Raw genomic sequence first — 23,778 nt, forward strand, 5'->3', positions numbered from 1 at the left:
TATTCCCTTCATTAAGGTTCCAATTTTTAAAAGCTTTTTGGAGTTTTGGAGTTCTTTTCAGAGAAAACCAGTGGCACCATCGAGTTTCTCATGAAAATTTCACGCGAAAGCAAGATTTTGAATCACAAATCCCTCACACACTTGCAAGAGCTCTCCATTTCACTCTTCGATTTTTCACCAGAGCCGGATCCAGCAATTTGGCAACGCCGGATTGCCTCCATTTGAATCTATGCTAAATAATCGATTTTTACTGAAGCACCGCGGGCCCCTTCAAGAATCGATACAGTCTCATAGGTTTAAATGTTAAAAAGACAATGTTGCCAATGGAGATATTGCATGTGTGAGGAATTTGCGATTTGACTGTCGATTCTTAAGTAAGAGTTCGCGAGAAACACGATAGTGCCACTGGTTTTCTCTGAAATCATCCTCCAAGCTCAAAAAAGCTCTCAGAGTGAGGCCAAAATGGAGGGGATATCCCACCCTACCCTGAGAGTCCACGTCTACATCAAGACAAACTCTCCATGCAAAGTTAGGGAGCAAATACATTAGCAGGGTTGCCGTGTTTTCAGTTTTGGAGTTCCCAAATAAAGTGGCAACCCTGCTAATGTATTTGCTCCCTATTTTTGCATGGAGAGTTTGTTTTGATGTAGAGGTGGACTCTCTGGGTTGGGTGGGATATCCCCTCCATTTCGGCCTCACTTTGAGAGCTTTTTTTGAGCTTGGAAGATGATTTCAGAGAAAACCAGTGACACTATCGTGTTTCTCGCGAACGTTTACGTAAGAATCAATGGTCAAATCGCAAATCCCTCACACATGCAGCATCTCCATTTTCTGGATCCGCCAATGAGTGTATCCTCAAGTTTTTCAGGAAATTCGTGTTGTATCCGGGGAAATTTGGCAACGCCTGGATGTTGATACGGCGTTTTCCCGGCGCGTGTGACAGGGTTACGCACCTAGCGGTATGTCCGCAGCGTGTGTCCGGGGACCCCCACCAATTTGGAGGCGCGGGATTCGCGGATTCGCGACGCGGCGCGCGGTGGCGATGCGGTGGTGGGAGCGTCGCGACGCACCTTGACAATGGCAGCCAATTAGTGGTCGCCTCTTTTCCTCAGACGTCGCGGCGCGCCGCTTTTCCTTTCGCTTTCCATCCCGACGACACGTGTTGCCCCGTCGATCACGCCGAGTTCTTCGCCGAGTGATTCGCGGATTGACCGCTCTCGATCCGGGAAACCGATTCGCCGACTTGTAATTTTTGATATCAATAGTGTGTGAGTAGTTTTTTTTCGAAATATTTTTTCAGAGCCACTAGAAAAATGTAAAGCGTTTATATCTTGTCAAGTGAGGTGTCTTGCGTCTTGAGAGATTTGGATTGGGTTTTGCAAAAAGGAACCGAGATCATGCCGATGTCGCTAAGATGGCGCAACTTTGTTTACCTCGCAAATATAAACTGAACATCTAACTAAGTTTTATCTTTACTCCCAATAAACTATAAATTCAAGAAGAAAATTACCTTTTTAAATGTAATTGTTTGCATGATATCAGTAATTTTATTGCAAAGAATGTAACCCGAGCAACATTGGAATGCTCTTGGTTCCTTTTTGCAAAATGGAATCTATTTTTCCATTCGCTTTTGAAGATTCCGATGAGGCAAATTTTAATTCTTTGTGTGATGATTGGAGGAGTATGCGCAAGTGAGTGTGAGGAGATGTGAGAAAATTTCTCGCATCCCTTCGCAATTTCCACGCTTATTTCCTCAGCATTTGGTGTTTTGAAAGGATAAGAAGTGCAGCTGAATAAATATGTGTGTCGGACAACCTATACTGTAAAAAAGAAAATCACTCAGACTTAGTGTTAAGAACATTTCCTTGAGTCAGTCAGATTTCTGAGAGAGTCGCACTGAATACATTTCAGCAGCAGAGAAGATTCCTTGCTCACTGATGAACGAAATAGATTCGTAAAGGAATGTCAGCATCTGAGTGAATTTCTTAGTTTCCGAATAATTGACGCGGATTCTGAAAGAAATAAGTCAACGTGTGATGAAAGTTACCATTTTTTACGGCAAGCCTTCCCGGTCAAAAGTTATGTTAACTCACAAGCAGATTCAGTTTCAATATAGAACATTTCAAAAATCTCTCAGAGCCAATATTATTTTTAACAGTGCAGAGGGGGTTTTATTAGTGGGTGTTTGTCAAGGGAGTGTGGGTTTGGTGGCCGTGGGTCTATGTGAAGTAGTTTCTAGGGATTTGTGGGAGAGCACTCTGCTTGGACACTTAGACAAGTAACACACAACACTACCTACACTAGACAAGGAAATTAAATTCTATCGTGAATCAGCAGATTATTAGCGAGGTTGTAAAGTGATGATAATAATAATTCCACGGAGAAATGGAAGGTAAAGAAGCATGCCAGTTTCAGACCTGACTGATCGTTTTATTTTAAATGTGATAATAATTGCATTCCAACTTGAAAGTTCGATTTTTCGTTAAACTTCGGTACTTATTATGATCTTATATTAATTTTCGTTTATAATGTGTTTGCCCAGTTCATTTCGCATTTAATAAGGACCAGATATGGATTCTGCGCAGTTCAGAGAGTTTGGGAAAGCGGCTGTGGATCTCATTGCAGATTATCTGGATAATGTTAGAGACAGGTAAGCATTCCATGTAAGCCACATAAAAAAGAGGTCATACGAAAAGTAAATTTCCCTATTTCACACCTACTGAACAACAACAAAAAATCAGGTCGGTGGTCAATGATCGTAACAGACGTACTCTCAGCTTCAAAACAAGCCAAAGACTTTGAGAATAGACCCAGGGATTCGCTGGAAAACTTAAATTTACCTACTAACATACCATCGCCGCATGTTCACCTTCCGCTAGTATCAGCGGATTGTTTTGAAATTTCCTTATTTTGTTCTCGAGAGCGAAGACTGCTAAAAGCAATAAAAAAATATTTCGATCCTTAGTAGTGCAAAGTGTAGTACAATTTTGTAGTTCTTATCAATCAGACATCGCGTCAGGAGGTGGAGGTGGTCAGGAGGAACACGCGTTGCTGATGTAGATATACAGTGGACTCTCGATAATTCGAACCTCGATAATTCGAAAACCTCGTTAATTCGAAGGAAAGTCTGTTTCCCTTGAAAATCTCTCGATAATTCGAAGAAAATCAATGTATTTTTCTCCCCTCGTCAATTCGAAATTTTAAAGCTGGCTTGGCCCTCTATAATTCGAAATTGCGACGAAAATTCTCTCTGTAATTCGAAATGTGGGAAGTAAGTATGGCCCTCCCTCTATAATTCGAAATAAGACGGTACATTCCCTCTACAATTCGAAGTCAACTGTTCATGTTCCTGGGTGTCTGAAAGAGCTTGACCTTTGAGCTAAAGACCTTTAGGCTTAAATCCGTCCATTTGCCCCTCTATAATTCGAATTCAGATGGCGCCTTCCCTCTATAATTCGAACCTCTCTAATTCGAAATTTTTCTACATGGAATCTCTTTAATTCGAACTCTCTTTATTTCGAAACCTCGCTAATTCGAAGAAAAAGCCGATTCCCTTCAATTTCGAATTATCGATAGTCCACTGTAGTATCGTAGCACAAAATCTGATTTTCTCGTTGACCTATTTATCCCAGATGTCAAATCAATACACCACATTGAAATTGAGAATATAAAAATATTAGGAGGTGGCGCCCCCTGGCTGCTATACACGTCTCATGCCGCAGAGGACGCGAGGCGCCTTCTGAGGACAGCTTTGAGGGTCCTCATGCATGAGTTAATGTAAATGAAGCGGGCTTATATAGGGACCTTCACTCGTCAATAGCTACAAATATCATGAAAATTGTCCCAGTAGAACAGTAGAACGAATTGTTATGGAACGAAATGAAAATTCATGCAGTCGCTGAGCTTACAGATAAACAAAATAAAGTTAACTTTCATTAACTTTCGGCTCTCTTCGTAAAAAACTGTCTTATGTTTTCTATTAATTAAAATCTTATACAATAAATGTCCTCAAGCACACAGTTCTGATTTTCTAGCGCATTATTTATTTTTCAAAGACATTTGATCAGGACCGGATTTACCTACTTGCCGCCCATGGGCCGCCTGTATTTTACCGCCCCTTCTCATTCGTTTTGAAACATCGATACAAAACATCAAGTGAACGTGCCGGAGGAGGAGGGGTGCAAAAGACGCGTTTACTCGTGTTAGGCACATTTTTTTTGAAAGCCCTGTCAACACTGGCAAAAGTTCACGGAACTTTGCGCGAAAGTTAAGTTCCGTAAACCTATCTCTGTGTGGAGAAGGCGTTTCATTTATAAGAATTGAACGAAAAAAATATGAAAGAATAAACATGAATGTGGTTTCATAATTTTAATTTCCGGCACCGCGCCAACCGCACTGTGTTTGGCGCAATGCGTGAAGTATCCCTACAGTCTTGTAGGCGCTATGCGTTTCACGCCGACCGCGCGACCGCTGCTAACCGCACTACATTTGACGCAATGCGTGAAGTATTCATGGAGTCTTGTAGGCGCTAATACATATGTGTTTCATGCTGACCGGCGCGCCGAGGACGAGGGCTTCTCCATTCCATCCCAAGTCCTCGTCATCATTGCTCTCTGCACAGTGCCGTACCAGGCCAAATTGTGTGTTTTCATGGTTTCTCTCTCAACTAGACTAATGAAAGGCGCTGTCTCATGTATCACCGAAACACGAACGAATTAGAAATTACTATACTTAAATCTCATGAAATGAGAGATTTTGTCGCCTTTTCTCGTTAATAATTTTTTTTCTGCATCCGATTTCTTTTTGATACCTACTTTTGAAAAATTGCAACATTTGTCGCCCCCTAAATTTGCCGCCATGGGCTACGACCCATGTGGTCACCCCCTAAATCCGTCCCTGCATTTGATCAATCATTGTTGTACGAAATTTCGAGTGGTTTTCCTTCGTTTGGCCCTTACAACAATAATCTTGATAGTTTTGCATCTTTAGCTTTATTGTGCAGGTTGCGTAAGGTTCCTTTGAAGGCAGTATGAACTTCACCGTCTAATTTTCAAGTATTCATTTTAAACCCTCTTAAACGAGTGAATCGAAACTGTGATTGATCAGACTGATCGTTTTTCATTCGGTGACGTTGCTTCTCTACAAGAAGATTCATGTGATGAAATTCTTGTCTCCGCTTAGTTAGTTTTGCCATGTCGGTTTTCGGCCACTCAAAAGCCACTGAGTTTGCGTCACTGACAAACAAAAGGGTTGGAACGTATAATATAGTCTTTTGAATAAAAATAAAACGCTATCGGAACTTGTTACGACACGTGTCGCATTATAACATTTTGAGATTTGATGTTTGGCAACCGTTGGACAACTATGTATACCGGAACCGAATTACAGCGCATGCATGTTCCTCGGCTGTGCGAGCCCGTTGAATCTGTGAAATTGGTTATTAAATGAAGGAATTCGTTCAGGACACTCTTCCAGTCTTCACGCAGTGCAAGATAATTTCCTCTCGGCTATTCACAGGGGGTGACGATAATTTCTGCGCAGTCACTTTCAAAAAGATAGTTCGACAATTTTGCGCACGCGACCAGGCGATAATTTGCAATACCTCCATTATTCTGACAATGAGGAGACAAATTCTAAAAATAAACTATATTTCGGCGCGAGACTCCGTAATTATGCACTGTATAACGCAATAGTGAGATAATACTATAATGTGCGATACTTATATCTCTCTGTCTGCTTTTGTACGAGAGTATTCATATGATTGATTGAAGGATCCTTCTTTTTGCACAGTGATTGTTAAAGAGCTCTCCATATTTTGAGAGGTAAAGCGATTCATTTGACCTTATTCCGTAGGAAAATTTTTGCGGGCAAGTATTTAAGTCACTTATACTTGTAATTTTTGTCACTTTAGCAACTTCTAGTACAAATTACTTGTTTGGGTCGGTTTTATCCGTTTTGAAGTCTACATTTTAACCCTACCAAGTTGACCATGATCACGGTTAGGTAAAACTTCATAACGCTTTTAACAACAGAAAAATCTGTCTTATTCGACCCTTTACATGTAAGTTTTTGACCTTCCATGACTTCCACCGGTGTTCCTAATTATCAGTGTTTCTTTAAAGCAGAAAATGCACTTAAAACCATTTTTCAATAGCGAAACTTAGAACTTCAATTTTCTCCTTAATTATATCAAGCTCCTCTTCCCTTAATGTGCAACAAAGTAGTAGAATAGTGCTGGGTCCACACTGGTCTCCGGGATAACGAGGTTCATTAGATAAATAAAATTGAACTCTAATAAGTATCGGTGTCAGGCTGTGAGGGGTGGGGAAGCTTTCAGCTTAAGCAGATGCATTGGAGTACTAAGCCAGGGTCACACCGAGAGATCTGTGACGTTTTGAGTCTCTCTAGACCTTTTCAGTAGATCCCATCCATCAGTGAATCAACCAGGAAAGAATTTGTAGGTCGATATGATAATCGAATAATTGGCCTTGGATGCTCTGGCCTCTTGTCACTAATTGGCAATATTGTCCCTGGGAACTCTCTCATATCCGGTTGCTAGGTACAACTCAAAAGTTCCATGCATTGCTGAGGAAGTGAGAAAAGCGGGAGCGCCTTCAATTTTTGTACAGGCAACACGCACATTCGTAGAACACGAATAGTTGCATCAAGGCGCCGCATTCAAGTCAGTCTAGCATTTGTGAGAGACATTAGTCGATTAGCGCACAGATTGAATTTGAAGCTGACTACCGGCCCCATTGGCGCAATTTTTAGACTTTTTTCCGGCTAGTCCGTGGTCTGGCTGCCTATTTAAAGCACTAGGCAAAAATATCGACCAATCCTCGGACTGCGCAATTTTGCCAACGCTTGCAACTTTCACTCTGAAGAAACCCGGCAGTTTTTAGACATTTTTATCAACAGAATTCTTGCAGATCGCCGTTTTTTTAAAAAAAGCGTTACCATTTTTTACCGCAAGATTGTTAATCCAACGGAGATATTTGCCACACATTTTCTACAGAAAGATAACATAATGTAGAAATAATATCATTCCTAAAAAAGCATAATTTTGCAATATAGGTATCGACTATTTTAATTTGTATTGTTTTTCTGTCAGGTCTGTTCTGCCAGATGTAGAGCCCGGTTATCTACACGGTCTCATTCCGGATAGGCTTCCAGACAAGGGTGACAAATGGGAAGACGTTCTGGCAGATGTAGAGAAGACAATCATGCCAGGAGTAAGTCAAAATTTATGTTCAACATCAGCGCTGAATTTATGACAAATAAGCAGGCAGTGTAGTAACTCTTAAATCACCACAGTATTTTATCACTTTCCAGTCGAAAAAACATATCTGCTTGCTGACGTTCAAAAACCCTCCTCCCCCCCCCCCCTTTATTTCTACATACTTACCGAACCTGATTGAACGCACAGCTATTGAACTCTTTAAAATAAAACAGCATCGCGTTCAAAATGCGAGGGGTAGTCAGAGAAAATGTAGAAAGATATGATTATTTAGCTAAGGACAACTGTTAGTAATTGAACAACATTTTGCCACAAGGAACTACTATTTCTGGTTCATTTTTGTAATAGTGTATGTGCCATTAGAGTCCCTGTGCAGAGAAGTGTCTCTATGGATTAGACAGAAAGTTGGAAAAATAGTCTCATTATTATGGAGCAAGAAACTTATAATTTTCACGATTACTTCTTTTTATTTATTCTTTTAACAGATGACTCATTGGCAATCTCCCAGATGTCACGCATATTACCCAGCCGCTAGTTCTTACCCCAGTATTATAGGAGAAATGTTAGCCGCTGGTTTTGGAAATCTTGGCTTTTCGTGGGTAAGTATTCCTTACACAGATTTTTTTCTAGGCCAACTAAAATTAAATGGGAAATGAATCAAAAGTTTAGATTATAATGTCATTTTCTCTAGTTCAATGACATCATTCCAACATCCAAATTCAAATACGAGGAGATGAAAAAGTTTGAAGGCCAAAAATTAAAATCCTGTTCTATGCACACTTGGGTGACCTAGAATATAAGTTTTCAAGAAATAAAGAAGGATACAATGGGCGCACTCATTTAAATTAACCTATCTATTTAATTGATGTGAAGGAAAATTTTGATCTGCAATATGATAAGTAATATTACAATCACGGATAATATTTCTAATTCTAAATATTAAAATTGAATTTGTAATTTTTCCAGATTACAAGCCCAGTTTGCACCGAATTAGAAGTTGCAATGATGAACTGGTTGGGTAAATTACTCAATCTTCCCGAGGATTTTCTTTTCTCGGAGGGTGGCAGAGGGGGAGGAGTCATCCAGGTATGTTCCAGGTTTAATGTGTTGCAATACCTATTCGATCGTGAGTCATTGGGAATTTGTAGCTATCAGAAGTCATTAAGATAGTTAAAATATTTGCAAAGCATTCAGTTTGTCTGTAAAACAACATCGCATTAGACGTTTGAACAATCTTCATGAAAAAACCCGAGAATAGCCGCGGAAATTTACATTGTGAAGGGCTTGAATCGACAGTAACTTCGTGTCAAAATGAATTGCACTAAAACTCCGAACCAGAACCCAATGAGCTCAGATCACTTTAACTTACGCATTAAAATATTGCGCATATAATTCAAAAAATTACTGTCTCCTTCTTCATTTTTTTTTAATTTAACCCAAATTTTAAATGCATACAACTGATTAGAGCAAAAAGGGCAGCTAGTGGACGCATATAACCGTAGCTTATTTCAACACCCAGTCAATATGGCATACATTTTTTGCGCCTAACGGCGCAGTATTTGCCTATCCTGCGATTTGAAGGTAAATTATATACATCGGAGTTCAACTGCGATAAGTTACCATTTTACCAAGCACGAAGTTTCACACAAAACTAATTGCAACATTTTTAGAATTTTTTTAAAACAAATTTTTAAATTGTTTTTGTCCTAGGGCTCAGCAAGCGAGGCAACAGTCATTGCACTCTTAGCAGCAAAAGGTCGGACTATTAGGAAAATATGTCAAAATACTATAAATAGTAATGAAAACGATATCAGGGCGAAACTTGTTGGATATACCTCAGGTATGTAACTCTCAAGTTCCATAGAGAATGTAATAATGCACACCTTTGCATATTGAGTTGAACAAAAATCCTAATCTGAGACATTTTTCTAAATTTTTAGAACTGATTTTCATCTAAAGAGAATTTTGCTGTGTCCAATTCGTAAAATTTTTGTGTTGATTTTTAGGTCGCAGTAGCATGTCTATGCCCCCAATCTCCTCTGCCCACCTCCCAGTCTCCTCAATTTCCTCGCTCCAGTTCCTTTTTTCTTGTATCTTGCCTTTCTCATAAGCAACATTGGTTTCCGCATGATATGATTGAAATACTCCTGATTTGCTCTGAACACAATTATCCAACGATCAAATAAATGTCTTTATATTCTCCTTTTGTGTACAAATCAGCAAGCTGCCACGAAAAAAGCATTCTTATTTTACCAAAGACGAAATTCTCGCTAAACCAATTTTTTTCGATTTGGGTGAAAAAATCGGATTCTAAAATTTCGATGAAAAACTGTTTTTGATGTCCTAAAAAACAAATCGCTAACAGTCCAGTTCATTACTGTGGCAATAAAAAGCGTGAATTTGCACGTTAATCCTGCAATTTTGTACCCTGAACATGGCAAATAAGATTTTTAAAAGCTTTTTCTCGAATCTACATTGTGATCGTACAGATCATGTTTGTAGAGCCCTTTGTCGTGTTCTGATACCAACAACTCAATATCGAGATTGTGCTCTGTTTTGTAAGATCCCGGGCCGTTTCTCATGGACGGTCTCATATGATTCAAAACAATGAAACGTGTTAACTTCTCATATTTCCAATTTTTACAGATCAAGCTAATTCGAGTGTAGAAAAAGCCGGGCTAGTTGGATCCATGCCGATAAGAATCCTACCTTCGAATGAAAAAGGCGAGCTTGCCGCTGATACTTTACAGGAAGCTGTTGAAGTTGATATAGCGAATGGCCTCATACCATGCTTCGTAAGCATTGATGCAAATATTGTATTCTTTCTACTTTCAAATTTCCTTCAATGTTGTTTTAAAGCTTCAGTTTCCCATTATTATCACTCGTATTTTGTCTGTGAAATAATAGTCCAGAGCTAAATGAAATAAGAGGGGATTTTTTTTTTTTTTTTTTTTTTTTTTTTTGCAATATTTGGTTCTTTGTGGTAAGAATTATATACTCCACCTCTGAAATGAATGTTTCGTATTTTTAAAAAATACAGCCGTCTGAAATTTCATGAAATTTTTCAATAGAATTTCCAATCCTTATAACAAGTTTCTTCCGTTTTATGTCACAATGAGCAGTGTGTATAGAATTATATTTATTATGAGAGTGATTTTTGATTGATTTCACAGGTAGTAGCGGCGTTTGGTTCAACTGGAACTTGTAGTATAGATGATTTGGAATCAATTGGACCAGTCTGTAACAAATTTGACATATGGTTGCACGTAGATGCAGCATACGCAGGTGGGTGTATAAATTTCTTCAGATGCATTTCCAAATTATCTGCTAAATGTCTGAAAATTTTAGAAAAATATAGTTGCAGCTTTGGTTTGTAGATGTATTCCCCTTACATCTGAGACGATGTAATTGGTTATCCACAGAAATTTTACCCCCCAAAAAGTGCTAAGAAAGCATCCTGGATGTCAAATTCAAATATGTGTCCGGTGATCTCTATAGATGTTGGCGAGACTGCTTCTGAAGTTAACTTTAAATCCTGGGAATGCAAATTGAAACAGAAGGGCAGTCAAGTAAACATCTAGAGATTTTCAGCCACATTTTTGACGTACCAAGTGGTAAAGCAGCGCATTTTTCTTCCAATCTAGGATTGGAGTAAGAGGTAACTTAGATCAATTGAAAATAGCGGCTGCTGATCTGACCTAGTTTAAAAATTTTCAAAAAACGATCCATTAGCAACCGCTCTATTTAGCAACCCACATAGGCTTCAATAATTTTGGGTGGATTGTTTATTCCTCAGGAGCTGCGCTGATGCTTCCAGAGTACAAACATTTAGCGGCAGGACTAAAATATGCGGATTCCTTCGATTTTAATCTCCATAAATGGCTATTGGTAAATTTTGATTGCTCAGCAATGTGGTGAGTTTCTCCGAAAGTCCTTGTAATAAAATGTCATCATTTTAAACATGTCTATACTAGTTTAAGAGCCATTTCTCCATTCTTTAGTGGCAGATTTTTAACAATCTCCATTCTTCTGAAATTTATCCATAACGCTCTGCCAACCCTCCCCCTAAAAATTACAAAATGTTCCCTCCGCAAGATCCTTAGGGAGAGCGTTCATAAATTACGTAACGTAGTTTTTCTGTATTTTTGACCCCCTCTCCCTTGTAACACAGCGTAACGCAGGGTCAAACCCTTTCTCCCCCTAGAGCGTTACGCATTTTACGGTCACTCCCGAACAATGTATATACTTCTTGCTGCATTTACAGAAAATATTGGGTAGACTGAGAATAGATTTCTTATAAGAGTACACGCTTCAAAATAGTTTCACAATTTTAAAATTGTTAGATTTGTTTTCTATAATCTATCTTGGGTGAGAAATTTCTGAAAAACAAGGCTGTTATAACAAAAAAAGTTGTAGGATTGCATAATTAATTTTTCTCTTAAATTCATTTTCAGGGTGAAAGACTCCTCGCATCTAGTTCAATCTTTAAGTGTCGACAGGATTTACCTGAAGCATCAGCGGCAAGGACAAAACCCTAAAGCTCCCGACTATATGGTAAAGGAATCGTGTTTAATTTTTCTTTTTTGTTTGGTTTATCTTTTTTTATGCACAGAGAAGATGTATTTATTTTCTTCACTACTGCATAAAAGCGGAGATCTCCTCCCCTGCCACCCCTCCCGGCGCGTTGCGTTTTTTGACTGGTAGACTATATGTAGAAAGCACCGCAGCCAAAAAAAAAAAAAAATTAACAAAAAATTAAAAGAAAATAAAACCAATCGCATAGACGTAATACTAATATGTATGACTATGTTTAGAGGTAGCTAGTGCTTGGAAAAGTAATTAAGTCAAAACTTACCTGACAAATAGGTTTTATTTGTTAAAAAAGTAAAAGAACAACAATAAAAATAAAAACAAAGTAAAATATGATCACAGACCTCCCCATAACGTCTCTTAACTTAGATTATATGAATTACAGAGTTAAAAGTTTGCAAAACTCAAAATCTGAGTTCAGATTCGAGTTCTCCGTTAAAAACTACTCGGATATGGTATATCATACGTCTTAATTGCACCAAGGGAAGTGTCAAATGGATGAGCACTAATTTCGTGAGCTCAGCGTGGGTGGTCCTTTTGTTTACTCGCGGCAGTGGGTCAAGTGAGGAAGAAGGAGAAAACACTGAAAGAAGGCGCCAGGCGCTAAGCGCTATCAGCTGATTCTGCGAATTGGCGGCGCGGCGTGGTTCAAAGAATCTTACTTCGCCAGTCGCTAGACAGCGTGGCGACGGAGTCCGCGGGTGAGTAGGGGAGGGAGGGGGTGACTGCGAGAACCGAGTGTAGTTCGAAACTAATCCGCTAGGTTTCGCGCGCGCCTTTAAATTTTTCCACACCATTAGATTTGTAATTTGAATAATTAATTATTACTCAACAAAAGGCTTACTAAATATACACTCACATACGTGGGATTATCATAATTAGTTGTCTGGTTTTATATTATAATATCAATGATTAAAGTTCACAAATTAGTAGCTTACAGCTCACATGGTGAAATGTTTTAATGTTTCAACTAATGATGTTTAAACCTAAAATTTCGCATGTTGCCAATGTAGAGCCTTTGAGATTTTTCTCTACATCGATGTCACGGCAAGTACATTTCCTCCTCTCAGTCTCTCTAAAGCACTAACTTCTAGTGCAATTTAGTGGGTTCAGTGCACGCTCTATCGTTCAGATGCATCCATTTCCTTCGAGGAGCTTCCTCCGAATAAAGCACCAGAGAGCTATTCATTTTTGAGGAGCTCGGACCCAAACCCAGCAGCAGGGAACCGATAAGCAGTTTTATGAGTTTCATACGTTCAAAGTTACTAACTTAGTTGTCCTTTTTAAACTATTCAGGAAAAAGATTCGATCTTAATTTGCGGTATTACTCCTCGTTTCTTTCGATAATAGATTTTGAGGGAGGGAATAGATTTTGAAGGAGGAAAAGACCCACGAAGGAGGGTCCACAAAAATCCTTCAAGAGGGGTAGGGGGGGGGGGGGTGCTGCCAGGCCCGCCACATCCCATCTCGGGCCCTGGTACCAGTTTTAAGGCCCGGGCCCCGAGCACAGTGGGGGTCCGAGGGCCTCTTCCGGGAAATTTTTAAAATTTTAAATCTACTTGGACGCATTTTGGAGCTCCTAAGACGGAAATTTTCCATCAGTCTCTGCAGAATAATTACGCCTTTTTTTTACTTTTAGCACAAAATACTTTCGGATTGTTCATTCTAACATCTGGAAATTTTTTCGGGGGGGGGGGGAGGCAGATGATACTATTTTCAATTCTAGGGGGGTTCAAGCCCCCCTGGATTCCCTTTTCGTACGTCTATGGCTAGGAAGTTGAGCCATTGCAGTCGAGGATGCCCAGACTGGAGACTCTTGGCATCCGACGACGGAAGAAAATGAAACGCAGTTATTAAAAATATCAATCTATACGAGACATTTTGAAAACAGATAGAAATCTTTACAGAAGTAAGACAAATTCTACAGTGCCCCGATGTGTTTTTGAAAATTTATTCACCTTTTGCGAAATTTGTAGGCTAAATTTTTCACTTTTCCTTACGAGACAAGGGTTACATGTGAATTCGTCGTAGTTTTTCACTAGTGGCACGGGCCCCGGAACCAGGGACCCAGTATCCCTCCCCCCCCCCCCTTGTGGCGGGCCTGGGTGCTGCTAATTAATCCCTCTGACTTTCAGCTTTGAACTCACTTTTACTCGGCTAGTTTAAGGAACTTCAACGCGTGGGTAAAACAAAAGCCGAAAGTAATACTAAATGACCATTTTGTTGCAGCATTGGCAAATCGCTCTCGGAAGGAGATTCCGCGCTCTCAAAGTTTGGATCACTTTGCGAGTGTATGGTGTTGATGGGCTTCAAGCTTTCTTGCGGAAACAAATCGATCTTGCTCTTCAATTCAGCGAGAAAGTGAAGAATGATCCAAGGTTCGAGCTCTCCGTGCCACCTAGAATGGGCCTCGTCTGTTTCAGGTTAAAAGTAAGTAAAGACCGTAAGTTATACCTTTCCGTTTGATTTTCTCTTCAAATGGCGCGTCAATTGGGCGTATTTCTATCAAACGGAACTAAGCGCCCATTTGAGTTCCTTTTGAGGAATTTAGAATGCCGGATAGCGCGTTCTGTCAAACGGACCTAAGCGCCATGGAAAAGCATTGCAAGTATTAGGACGGAATGAGCGGGACGCCCGATTCCACCGCCAATCCAAGCCCCCCTCTACCTTCCTCATCCTATGTAGTCCAGGCGCCTGGTAGCTAAAAATGAGGCTACCTTGAATTTTGGGTACACAGCGATTTTTTTGGCTTACTTCATGTTTTTTGGGTCGCTGAATCCGAATCTGAAGTTTCCGCACGCGTATCTGGTGAGCATTTTCCGCTATTTTGAAAAAATGGCCTAAAAAGGCCTTTTTTTGCGGGTTTTTTTAATATAGCGGCTACGGATGAGGAAAAGTCCCGGATTTAGCTAATGTTTTGAATAGCTGACATAATTTGGAAGAAAATGATGTATACATATGTTAGGTTTGCTTAAAAATTGAGGAAGATACAGCATCGTGAACATCGCGCCTATTCACGTTTTCGCGGCGCACCCGTCAACGCGCGATCCGGCTCGCCGCGGTCAGCCAAGTTCCGAAGCGTTCCAAAGTTCCGAGATGCGAGGTTCCGCAATTTTTGAGCAAACCTAGCATATTCATATACCATTTTCTTCCAAATTTTGTCAGCTATTCAAAACATTAGCTAAATCCGGGACTTTTCCTCATCCGTAGCCGCTATATAAAAAAAACCGCAAAAAAAGGCCTTTTTAGGCCATTTTTTCAAAATAGCGGAAAATGCTCACCAGATACGCGTGCGGAAACTTCAGATTCGGATTCAGCGACCCAAAAAACATAAAGTAGGCCAAAAAAATCGCTGTGTACCCAAAATTCCAGGTAGACTTACCAGGCGCCTGGACTAATGGCGCTTAGGTCCGTTTGATAGAAATACGTCCAATTAAAGAAAAGATTTATTACTGATACTGATATTAATATGAGTCTCATAATACTACAAAGATAGTTTAAAACAATTTTGGAAACTGAATAACAGTTCGTTTTACAGGATTTTAAAAATGCCTCTATTTATATATTCAAAAGATTACTTAAAAGCTCATAACATTTGAATACTGCAGAATTTAGCATACCAGTAGCTTTACAATATTTTTGCATTTAAGTACCGATATTGTCTGTTTCATTCGTAATTTTCAAAAAGTTTTCTAAATATTTTTGTAATGTATATGTACCTATTTTTTTTTGCTTACTTACTCAGAAGTATTTTCTTCTCCTTTTTTCAGGGCGAGGATGATGTTACAAAAATGCTGTATGATCGTCTCATGGCGCGAAGGAAAATATTCACGGTTATCGCAACTGCTCAAAATAAACTCATCATAAGATTCTGCATCAACAGTCAATTAACCGAGAAAAAAGATATTGAATTCGCTTGGAGTGAAATTTCTGAACAGGCAATGATCGTATTAAATAACAATGAGCCAATGGTCAATGGAAAAGATCATCGGATGACAAATGGATCTGACGAAAAAATCGATTTTTAAGAACCTAAATCTCATAATTAGTGATGAGGGAGCCTCAAGATAACCTGTGTCACTCATCGCCTTATTTAAAATGTCGTTTTTGTGTTATAGTGTTACAAGTGTTTCTGGTTTCTACCATAAAAAAAATACTTGTAATTACTTTCCATATAGGGTAACAGGCACAAGGCGCATACTCCGTGAAATGTAATCAGTAATAAATTTTCACCTCGCCTTTGGCCCCCATTTTTTTGCTCACCCATAAAAATAGCGCTTTTACGTGTGCCTCTCTTACCCGTGAATTAATTCTTTCGTAAACAATTGGCAACTCTAAGTATATTTTCCTATCATTCATTCTTGCATATTTTATTTTCTAAGGAGATCGACACGAAAGCCATCTTTGGGGTTTAAGAGCTTGTATCAAACAGGGAAATCGGAGCAAAAGTTTGATTGAACTATGAAGAAGTAACTGCTGGCACGTTAAATATTATTTTGCCTTAAGCTTGCTCTTAAAGAAGAACTGAAAGTCAGTTGAGGAAGAGTTAAAATTTTCCACGAATAATGCCTGTAAACATAAAAACTCTGTCTAGATGGGCTTCTGATACTTGCAAAAATAAAGTATTATGACACCCCTGTGATGTTTTATTTATTTTGACGTCCATGACCAATTTATTTCGGTCAGTTTTTTTGTGACCAGCCACTTATGGAAGTGAAGTGTGAAATCTCACATTACATACAAGGACTGTTTTTTTTTATTTGTATAACCAAGAAAAATATAAATTTCTTCTTATCTTCGCTGCTTTTCATGATTATCCCCAAAGTGAGTCCCCTTGCTTTTATCTTTTTGTATATGCATCAGGAAATAAACTTTTTGAAGAAGACAAAATCGTAGCATGCATCCTACAACTACAGCAGGTTCTCGAAGCTCAAACTTACTCAGAGCTCCTTCAAAAACGATGTTTGCAACTTAACCTACTCATAGCGAAAATTGCCTACTTCACATATTGAAGGCGCTCTCTCGAGTTCATGAGGAGCTTTTGACACAATGACGCGCGTATTAATGCAAATCGATGACTTAACTCCGAGAACATATGATTCAATCGCAGCATTTCAAAAACTCGATCAATATTTTACTTTTTCTAAGAAAATATTAGAAAATATTACGCCTTGCAACGTCTAAGAGATACATGATCTTGGCAGGTTTTAGGAAAATTTAGGACAATTTAAGATATTTCCTAAAGATGAAAGGGATAATTTGTGTTTCAAAAATAACTCACACAAGATACTTTGAGACGTCTTTTTCCGAGAAACGTGCGTTCAGAATTTAGGTATCGAAACTTAATTAAGTCTGCGCTCTACCGAGCCGTAGGTCAACTTTAACTGATTGTGAGCTTAATAAGTCAAAGGTCTTTACTTACTTGACGGATCGTGGACTACTAAAGTCAAAAAGTGAGTTGGTGAGCATCCTGTAACAATTACACACATTATACCTAAAAGATTGACAAGAAATCAACCTGCTTAATCCATAAAACTTTAATCCCACATTTTCGAAGACTTGGCCTTCTTCAGTCACACATCTTAATATCTAATTTGAAAAATAGAATGAAATTGTGAATCAACCACTGTACTAATTGCGAGGGGCGTTGGTTCATTTGAAAGGTATTGTTCTCAATGCTTCGGGAAAACTATAAATTATTTTCTGGGGTTCGTCCCCGATTTTTAAATCCCTAAAAACTCATAAATTGGATGAGGGGAAGTGGGGGTTTTTTGTTTCTTGTTTTTCGGAAAAGTTTTGTTGCTACGCATCTTACTTTACTGTTTGCTGTCTTTTTATCAGCTGTTTTTATTCAACAATCATCATTAAGTGAGGTTACTTCCAACACTCAACTGCCATCAACTTACATTTTTCTTTTCCCGCGTTTTTTTTTTTTTTTTTTTTTTTTTTTACGGTTTTTCATGATTGGTTCCATCTTTTTCCTATTGCCAATTTTTCCTCATTAAGTCAATAACCTCCAATTTTTTTTTCTCATTTCCGATCAGAACTTTTCACGCTGTTTCTTTTCAATGTGTATAAATATGTTTATTATTAATTTCCATTTCATCCTTTTTCTACTGATTTATTTTTTTAATTTAAAAATTGAACTTTTCAGTTATGATTTTGTTAAAATAATAATAATTTTTACTAATTTTAATTTTAAATTTAACAGTTGTTATGAGTGAAATTTTCAATGACCGAGGCGGTCGTCCTCCAAAACGTGGTCGCGTTTTCCAGAATTCTTCGCATGTTCGTTTAGTGAAGCAAGAACTTAACTCTGTTATTGGTATAGAAAATCAAAGTTTCATTTCTTCATTTCGGAAGTATAAAATTGATGATCAGAACTTTGATGAAAATTTTGTTACCAAATTTTCAGTCGGTTCAATGAATATAATTTGTCATCATTGTGATGCTCGCCATTTTCAGGGTGAAATGTCCAATGGTCATTTTAATAACTGCTGCCAAAATGGCTTAATTTCTTTACCGAGTATTCGGACAAATACCGATTTGAAATCATTATTTTTATATTCTCCAAATTTCATAAAGCATATCAGAAATTATAATAGTGCTGTTGCTTTTGCCTCTTTCTCTGCAAATCGAATTGATATTCCGGGTGGTGGACCTTATTGCTTTAAAGTTCAAGGATCCATATATAGGTAAGTTTATTTAATATTTACCGTTACGTAACGTACTTTTTTCAGTTTCTCAGTCTGCATCCGGAATGCAGCTGCATTCCGGATGCGTTAAGGGGCGTTATGCGTTGTTATATTTATTCTCTCAAAGAAATAATTAGACCCGATTCAAAGACAAAACAGAAAATTAAATGAAAATAAATAGAAAAAAAAAAATGTGAAAGTGAAAAGTGTACAGGAAAAATGAGGGGCTGCAAAGCAGCCCCATAAGCCCTAGTAATGAATTATTTTCGTTTTAAACTCACGAAAAGGAAATGGAGCAGATCTCTTTAGTTGAATTCTAAGGTACAATTTCAAGCAGTTGGATTATATTTTGCAATGAGGGATAACTATATCCTGCTCTCCCATAAAAGCACATATCTGCATAGGGAAACCAATGTCATGTATGTCGTTTCTGAAATGGGCCAGAACTAGTGGCTAACAGTTATACCTACTCGACGATAGTGCAAGTTAATGTACAAGTTTGCATTAGTTTTATTACATTTTAGTACCCACTCATTGTGAAATGAAGAATCAGCGCTGAGTTCAGGGTGGTGGGGAGACCCAAGGCCAAGATCCATCCATATAGGTCAGTCATTGCGCAGATTTCCCCGCTCGGGGTAAGCCCTTTCCATTGGCTCGTGACGTCAGCATTACTGCCGCGAAAACCAGAAAAGTCGGAAACAATGCTTTTCTTATGGGAGAGAGCAAATTTTTCTTAATGAATCATTTAAATTTCTTACTTTTAAATCCTTTGAAACTTTCTGTGTGTCGAAAAGAACGTTTAGACATTAGCATTCAGGGTTTCGATTTTGCCGAATTTGTGTTCTTTCATTTTTACAGTTTACTCTGCATCAGCCATTTTTACACGCGAATCTATACCACTAGATGGCTTGTTACATCGCTGACTTCAAAAATCATTTAAAAATATAAAAACGCAAATTCAGCTGAATTGAAACCCTTGACGCTAATTTCTAAACGTTCCTTTCGACACTCAGAAAGTTTCAAAGAATTTAAAAGTAAGAAATTTAAATGATTCATTAAGAAAAATTTGTTCTCTCCCATAAGAAAAGCATTGTTTCCGACATTTCTGGTTTTCGCGGCAGTAATGCTGACGTCATGCGCAGAAGATTCTCATTTGGGTTTCGGGAATGACTGACCTATATGGATGGATCTTGCCCAAGGCGAACCTAAAGTGGGGTCTCCCTTTTCCCAAGCATATGCGAGGCTGTATCATTTCCGGGGGGGGGGGGGGGGGGGGGGCTTGGTCGCCATTAAAAATGATACTCATCCCTGATTCGAGGACCGGAAATTGACTTAATTTTAGATGCATTATAAGGCCATCCCGATGCAAACTTTTTGTATCTCTGGTGCCAGATTTTAAACGAGGCTCCTCTATGAAACTTGAGAGGTTAATAAGAAAAAAACCATTATTAAGGTAAGCAACTCTTTTGCAGCTCTTACTTACTAAATGATGAAAACAAAAATTATCTTGTAGTGGATACTCTGGGGCGATCGCCCCCCGCCCCCTTTAGATCCGTCCCTGTGCAGACTGTATCGGTGGCGTGGCGTGAATTGCGATGTATCGATTGTTCTGCCATTTAAACCTGTCGTAAAGAATCGATTATTAAGGTGTTCGCTGCGAACACCCTGTTTATCGATCCTTTTCTATAGGTTTAAATGGCATAACAATTGATAAATCGCAAAGCACTCCACGCCACTGGACTGTATGTGAAACCGCGATACCTCATGGGTAGGGAGCTGCGAATTCGCACAATTTACTCTCTGTCGTCCGCTACTAGTTCGCCTTCAAGTTAAGCGACGCAACCCGACCCCACACCGGAGTTAATTAAGTTGTATCACCCTGTTGGCTGTATTCCGGAAGTTTATACGTGGCCTGAAAACCTACTTGTCACATTCAATTGATTGTCAATAAATTGAGAGACACGCTTAGCCACGCTATGGAAAAGCGCCATATGAACATTCGAATGTCGCAAAAGGCCTCTCGAAAAAGGACGTAATTTTGAGTAAAATTATAAATTATTTTATTGTAAGTTTCAGATATGCTTGAGATGAAATTGCGAACAACCTGCACTGGATATTAGAGGAGAAGCAACTCGGCAAGTGGTCTGATAAAAAAATTTAAATATCAATTGTTGTATTAGATCCCTTGCTTACTCATTTCCATTTTTAGTTGTTTTTTCTATTCTTTCGTTGAAGTCGCTTAATCGAAACTATCCGTACAGTTCAGACACATTTTTCCGAAATTCCGTGTTTTATAAAAGGAAATTTTGCAACAGTGGAAGGTTCACATGGCGTTTTTTTATAGCAAGGCAGCAACCCTTAAACTTACAACTCTTCCTAATCGCAGAATAAGGGTGACGGGCAACGGCGGTTGGAGCGCCGCGTTTCGTCTCTGAACGGCGCGGCGTAGGATAAGTTGCCTACTAGCAGAATTGAAGGAAATTTAGGAAGTTATTCTTTTCGGTGCATAGACCACTAGTATTTATCACGAACCAGATATACTTTTACTTATCCTTGTAGTCAGAATGAAATGAAACTGATGATTGCACTACTTGTGATACCCTTTTTTTGAGATAAAAGAGATAATGAAGAGAATGGAGTGGTTAAAGAAATATTTAGGTACTTACCTTCAGATCTACATCGTAACTGTTTACTCCCAAGGAGAAATGACAGACCACAGAATCAGTCATAGCTGAGAGGTTTCATGATGTTACTGCATATCACACATTCAATTAGAGACGAATATTGCTGAGGGTGCTGTGAATGGTACAGCCTCCCCCCCCCCCCCCCCCCCTTGAGACCCTTGCTTTCATAAAAAAAGAAATATGTAACGATTCAGCTACAAAAAATTTTTCTTATGACATTTGTGCGAATAATTAAGAGGCCTCTCTTTCCATATTAGGCACCGTATGTATTTCTTCTCTGGCAGGAAGGAAACATTTAACGATTCAAAGCAACGCTTGCAATACTCACATGTGACGAAATCAGGAAAAAGGGACTTTGAATGAAAGTTCTCAAAATTATTTACCTCAACTCCGATTTCTGATGTTGCAATTTTAAGTCCACTTCATGTTGCCATTGAATTTTTCCTTTCCTGCTGCTTTGTACTAGGATAACTGTGGCCAAATATTTTTAGTATATATGATAATTTATAGCAATTTTTGCTTAACCATCTTGACATCAACCTACCTAACAGAAAATGTAGGGGGTTCACTTTAATTGAACAACGTTTCATTGGAAAAAAGAAAAGTTTGGAATCGTGCTTCGTTAGTGTGCAAATGATTTTGATACACCAAAATTCTTCACAGAGTGAGTGTAGGTAGTCACTTAGTTCGGTAGATTAACACAGTGGAAATGGAATTAGTTGATGTTACAAAGACAGCGATGTGTTTGAAAATGATGTGTAATCCATGGGCAGGAAAAGTGGAAAATTCTTTCCTGCCTTCAAAAGGGTCCATTTTGGGTTACCTATCACTCCGAAGGGAGAAATTCCACAAGTAGAGTTCATGCAACTTGTCAAAACTGAAATCAAGGACTGTTTGACACTTCCAAAAAAATTTAAGGCTTTGCAAAGGTCTTCAAAATGGACACTTCTATTTCTAATCTTCGTTTTCTGCTTTTCATCCATAGATGAGCAAAATTTTCGTGGCAAAAAGAATTAGTTCGTTCATTCGGCCCAGGCACTTGCGTAGCTTAGCGTCTGGCGTCCGTTTCTACAGAACGGCGCGGCGTAAGATAAATTGCCTATTGGGTAAATTGAAGGAGAGTTGAGGAGTTGACGCATGAAACATGCCTCTGTGGGCATGAAACGTCACTAATTCACCCATCAGATATGCTTTTACTTTTCTTAATGTTGGATGATCAAAATACGAGAATGGAAACTCCGAAAAGAAAATTCAAGGGATGGTCTCCTCAAATTGCTGGAGCCTTCACGAGAAGTTGTTGACTTAGAGACAAATCTCGATGTTTTTCCTCACTGAGTGAGGAAACATGATTTTTTGGTTCCTGATACAATGACCATCAGAAGTACATTTTCTAATGCATAATGAATAGGACAAAAAATTTTCTCCCCAAAGGGTATTCATCACAGATAGATTTAAATTTGCTGAATTTTGACCAAATTACAACTTCAGAGGTGAAAATTTTTTGCTGAAATTGCGCAAGATCCATTGATTTTTATTGACCACTGAGAAACTGTTCTCATGACAAGGTTTAACCTTGGGTTGCACGATGATTGCATGCGTTTGATTTTATTAAATTTCAAAGGGAGTTCACCAGTTTAGGTTGGCAAGCACTGCTCATACTTCATGGGAAAATTCAAAATCTATTATTGTTAGGATATCAAATCTTTACGTTGCATTAGGGAATTTTCAGAGGCCAATCCCCTTTGGAAGTCAAGTTCCATTATTCATGCACTAAATTAGACACCTACGTGAAAATTAATGACGAAAGCTTTGAATGAAGCATTTAGCAGAGAAGAGATACTGTGTCTAGCACAATAATAAATGGACCCTTGAGGCTGGAAAATTTTTAAGTTAAAGTTGAGTGTTAAATGATTTTTAAGTTGTTCAGTGAAGTTTAAAGTTTTTAAGACATTGACTCAAACAATGCATATATTACAGTCATCAGTGTTCTGCCTTACCCGGGTACTATGTGCTTAAAAATGGGAGCTGAGCCGTCATGGTGCCCGAAGAATTTGGGGTGGGAGGGCTGAACCATTGCAGCACAGCCTGAGAAGATTAGAAAACAGGACAGTTATGAAAAGATACAGCAGACTGTACGCAAAAAGATAATTTGGCTCCTAAAAATTGGATTTTCTGGCCAAAGTGGCTTCTAAAATAGTAGGGGGAAGGCAGAAGACTGGTATTTGTTGACTTTAACCCCAAGGTCTATCCAATATTTAGACGCTTTTGGCTCACAGCACCTGTTCGGATATGAGGACTGCTTGAAAAGGAAAAATTCTACCAATTAATGCAAGGGAAATACGCTCAGGTTAATTTATACTAGAATGTTTCCAAGGAGGTCTAATGAATTTCACTCGACACTAAATAAAGCAGAATTGAGCTGCATTGATGAAATTCGTACTTAGTATTCTATTTAAGGCCTCTGACAGAGGAACAGTGATTCATGGATGATAATTTTTTCCTCCACTGTTTTTTCATGATTTAAGACGGACCGAAGTAAAATAAACATAAAAATAAAGTAAAGAGAAGGAAG

At 38.7% G+C, this 23,778-nt stretch overlaps 1 protein-coding gene across 1 annotated transcript; it reads left to right on the forward strand.

Annotated features, from left to right (window-relative positions):
- The first annotated feature begins 1,061 nt into the window (after positions 1-1,061).
- Positions 1,062-16,465, forward strand: LOC109036611 (3,4-dihydroxyphenylacetaldehyde synthase 2). Its single transcript, XM_072300428.1, has 12 exons — positions 1,062-1,268; positions 2,543-2,650; positions 7,112-7,232; positions 7,723-7,836; positions 8,204-8,323; positions 8,948-9,077; positions 9,884-10,032; positions 10,411-10,522; positions 11,034-11,151; positions 11,692-11,791; positions 14,057-14,257; positions 15,598-16,465. The coding sequence occupies exons 2-12, from the start codon at positions 2,571-2,573 to the stop codon at positions 15,853-15,855; spliced, it is 1,503 nt and encodes a 500-aa protein (XP_072156529.1). The 5' UTR covers positions 1,062-1,268; positions 2,543-2,570; the 3' UTR covers positions 15,856-16,465.
- Positions 16,466-23,778: the final 7,313 nt, after the last annotated feature.

Source organism: Bemisia tabaci, chromosome 5 (genome assembly GCF_918797505.1).
Source record: "Bemisia tabaci chromosome 5, PGI_BMITA_v3".
Taxonomy (NCBI): Eukaryota; Metazoa; Arthropoda; class Insecta; order Hemiptera; family Aleyrodidae; genus Bemisia; species Bemisia tabaci.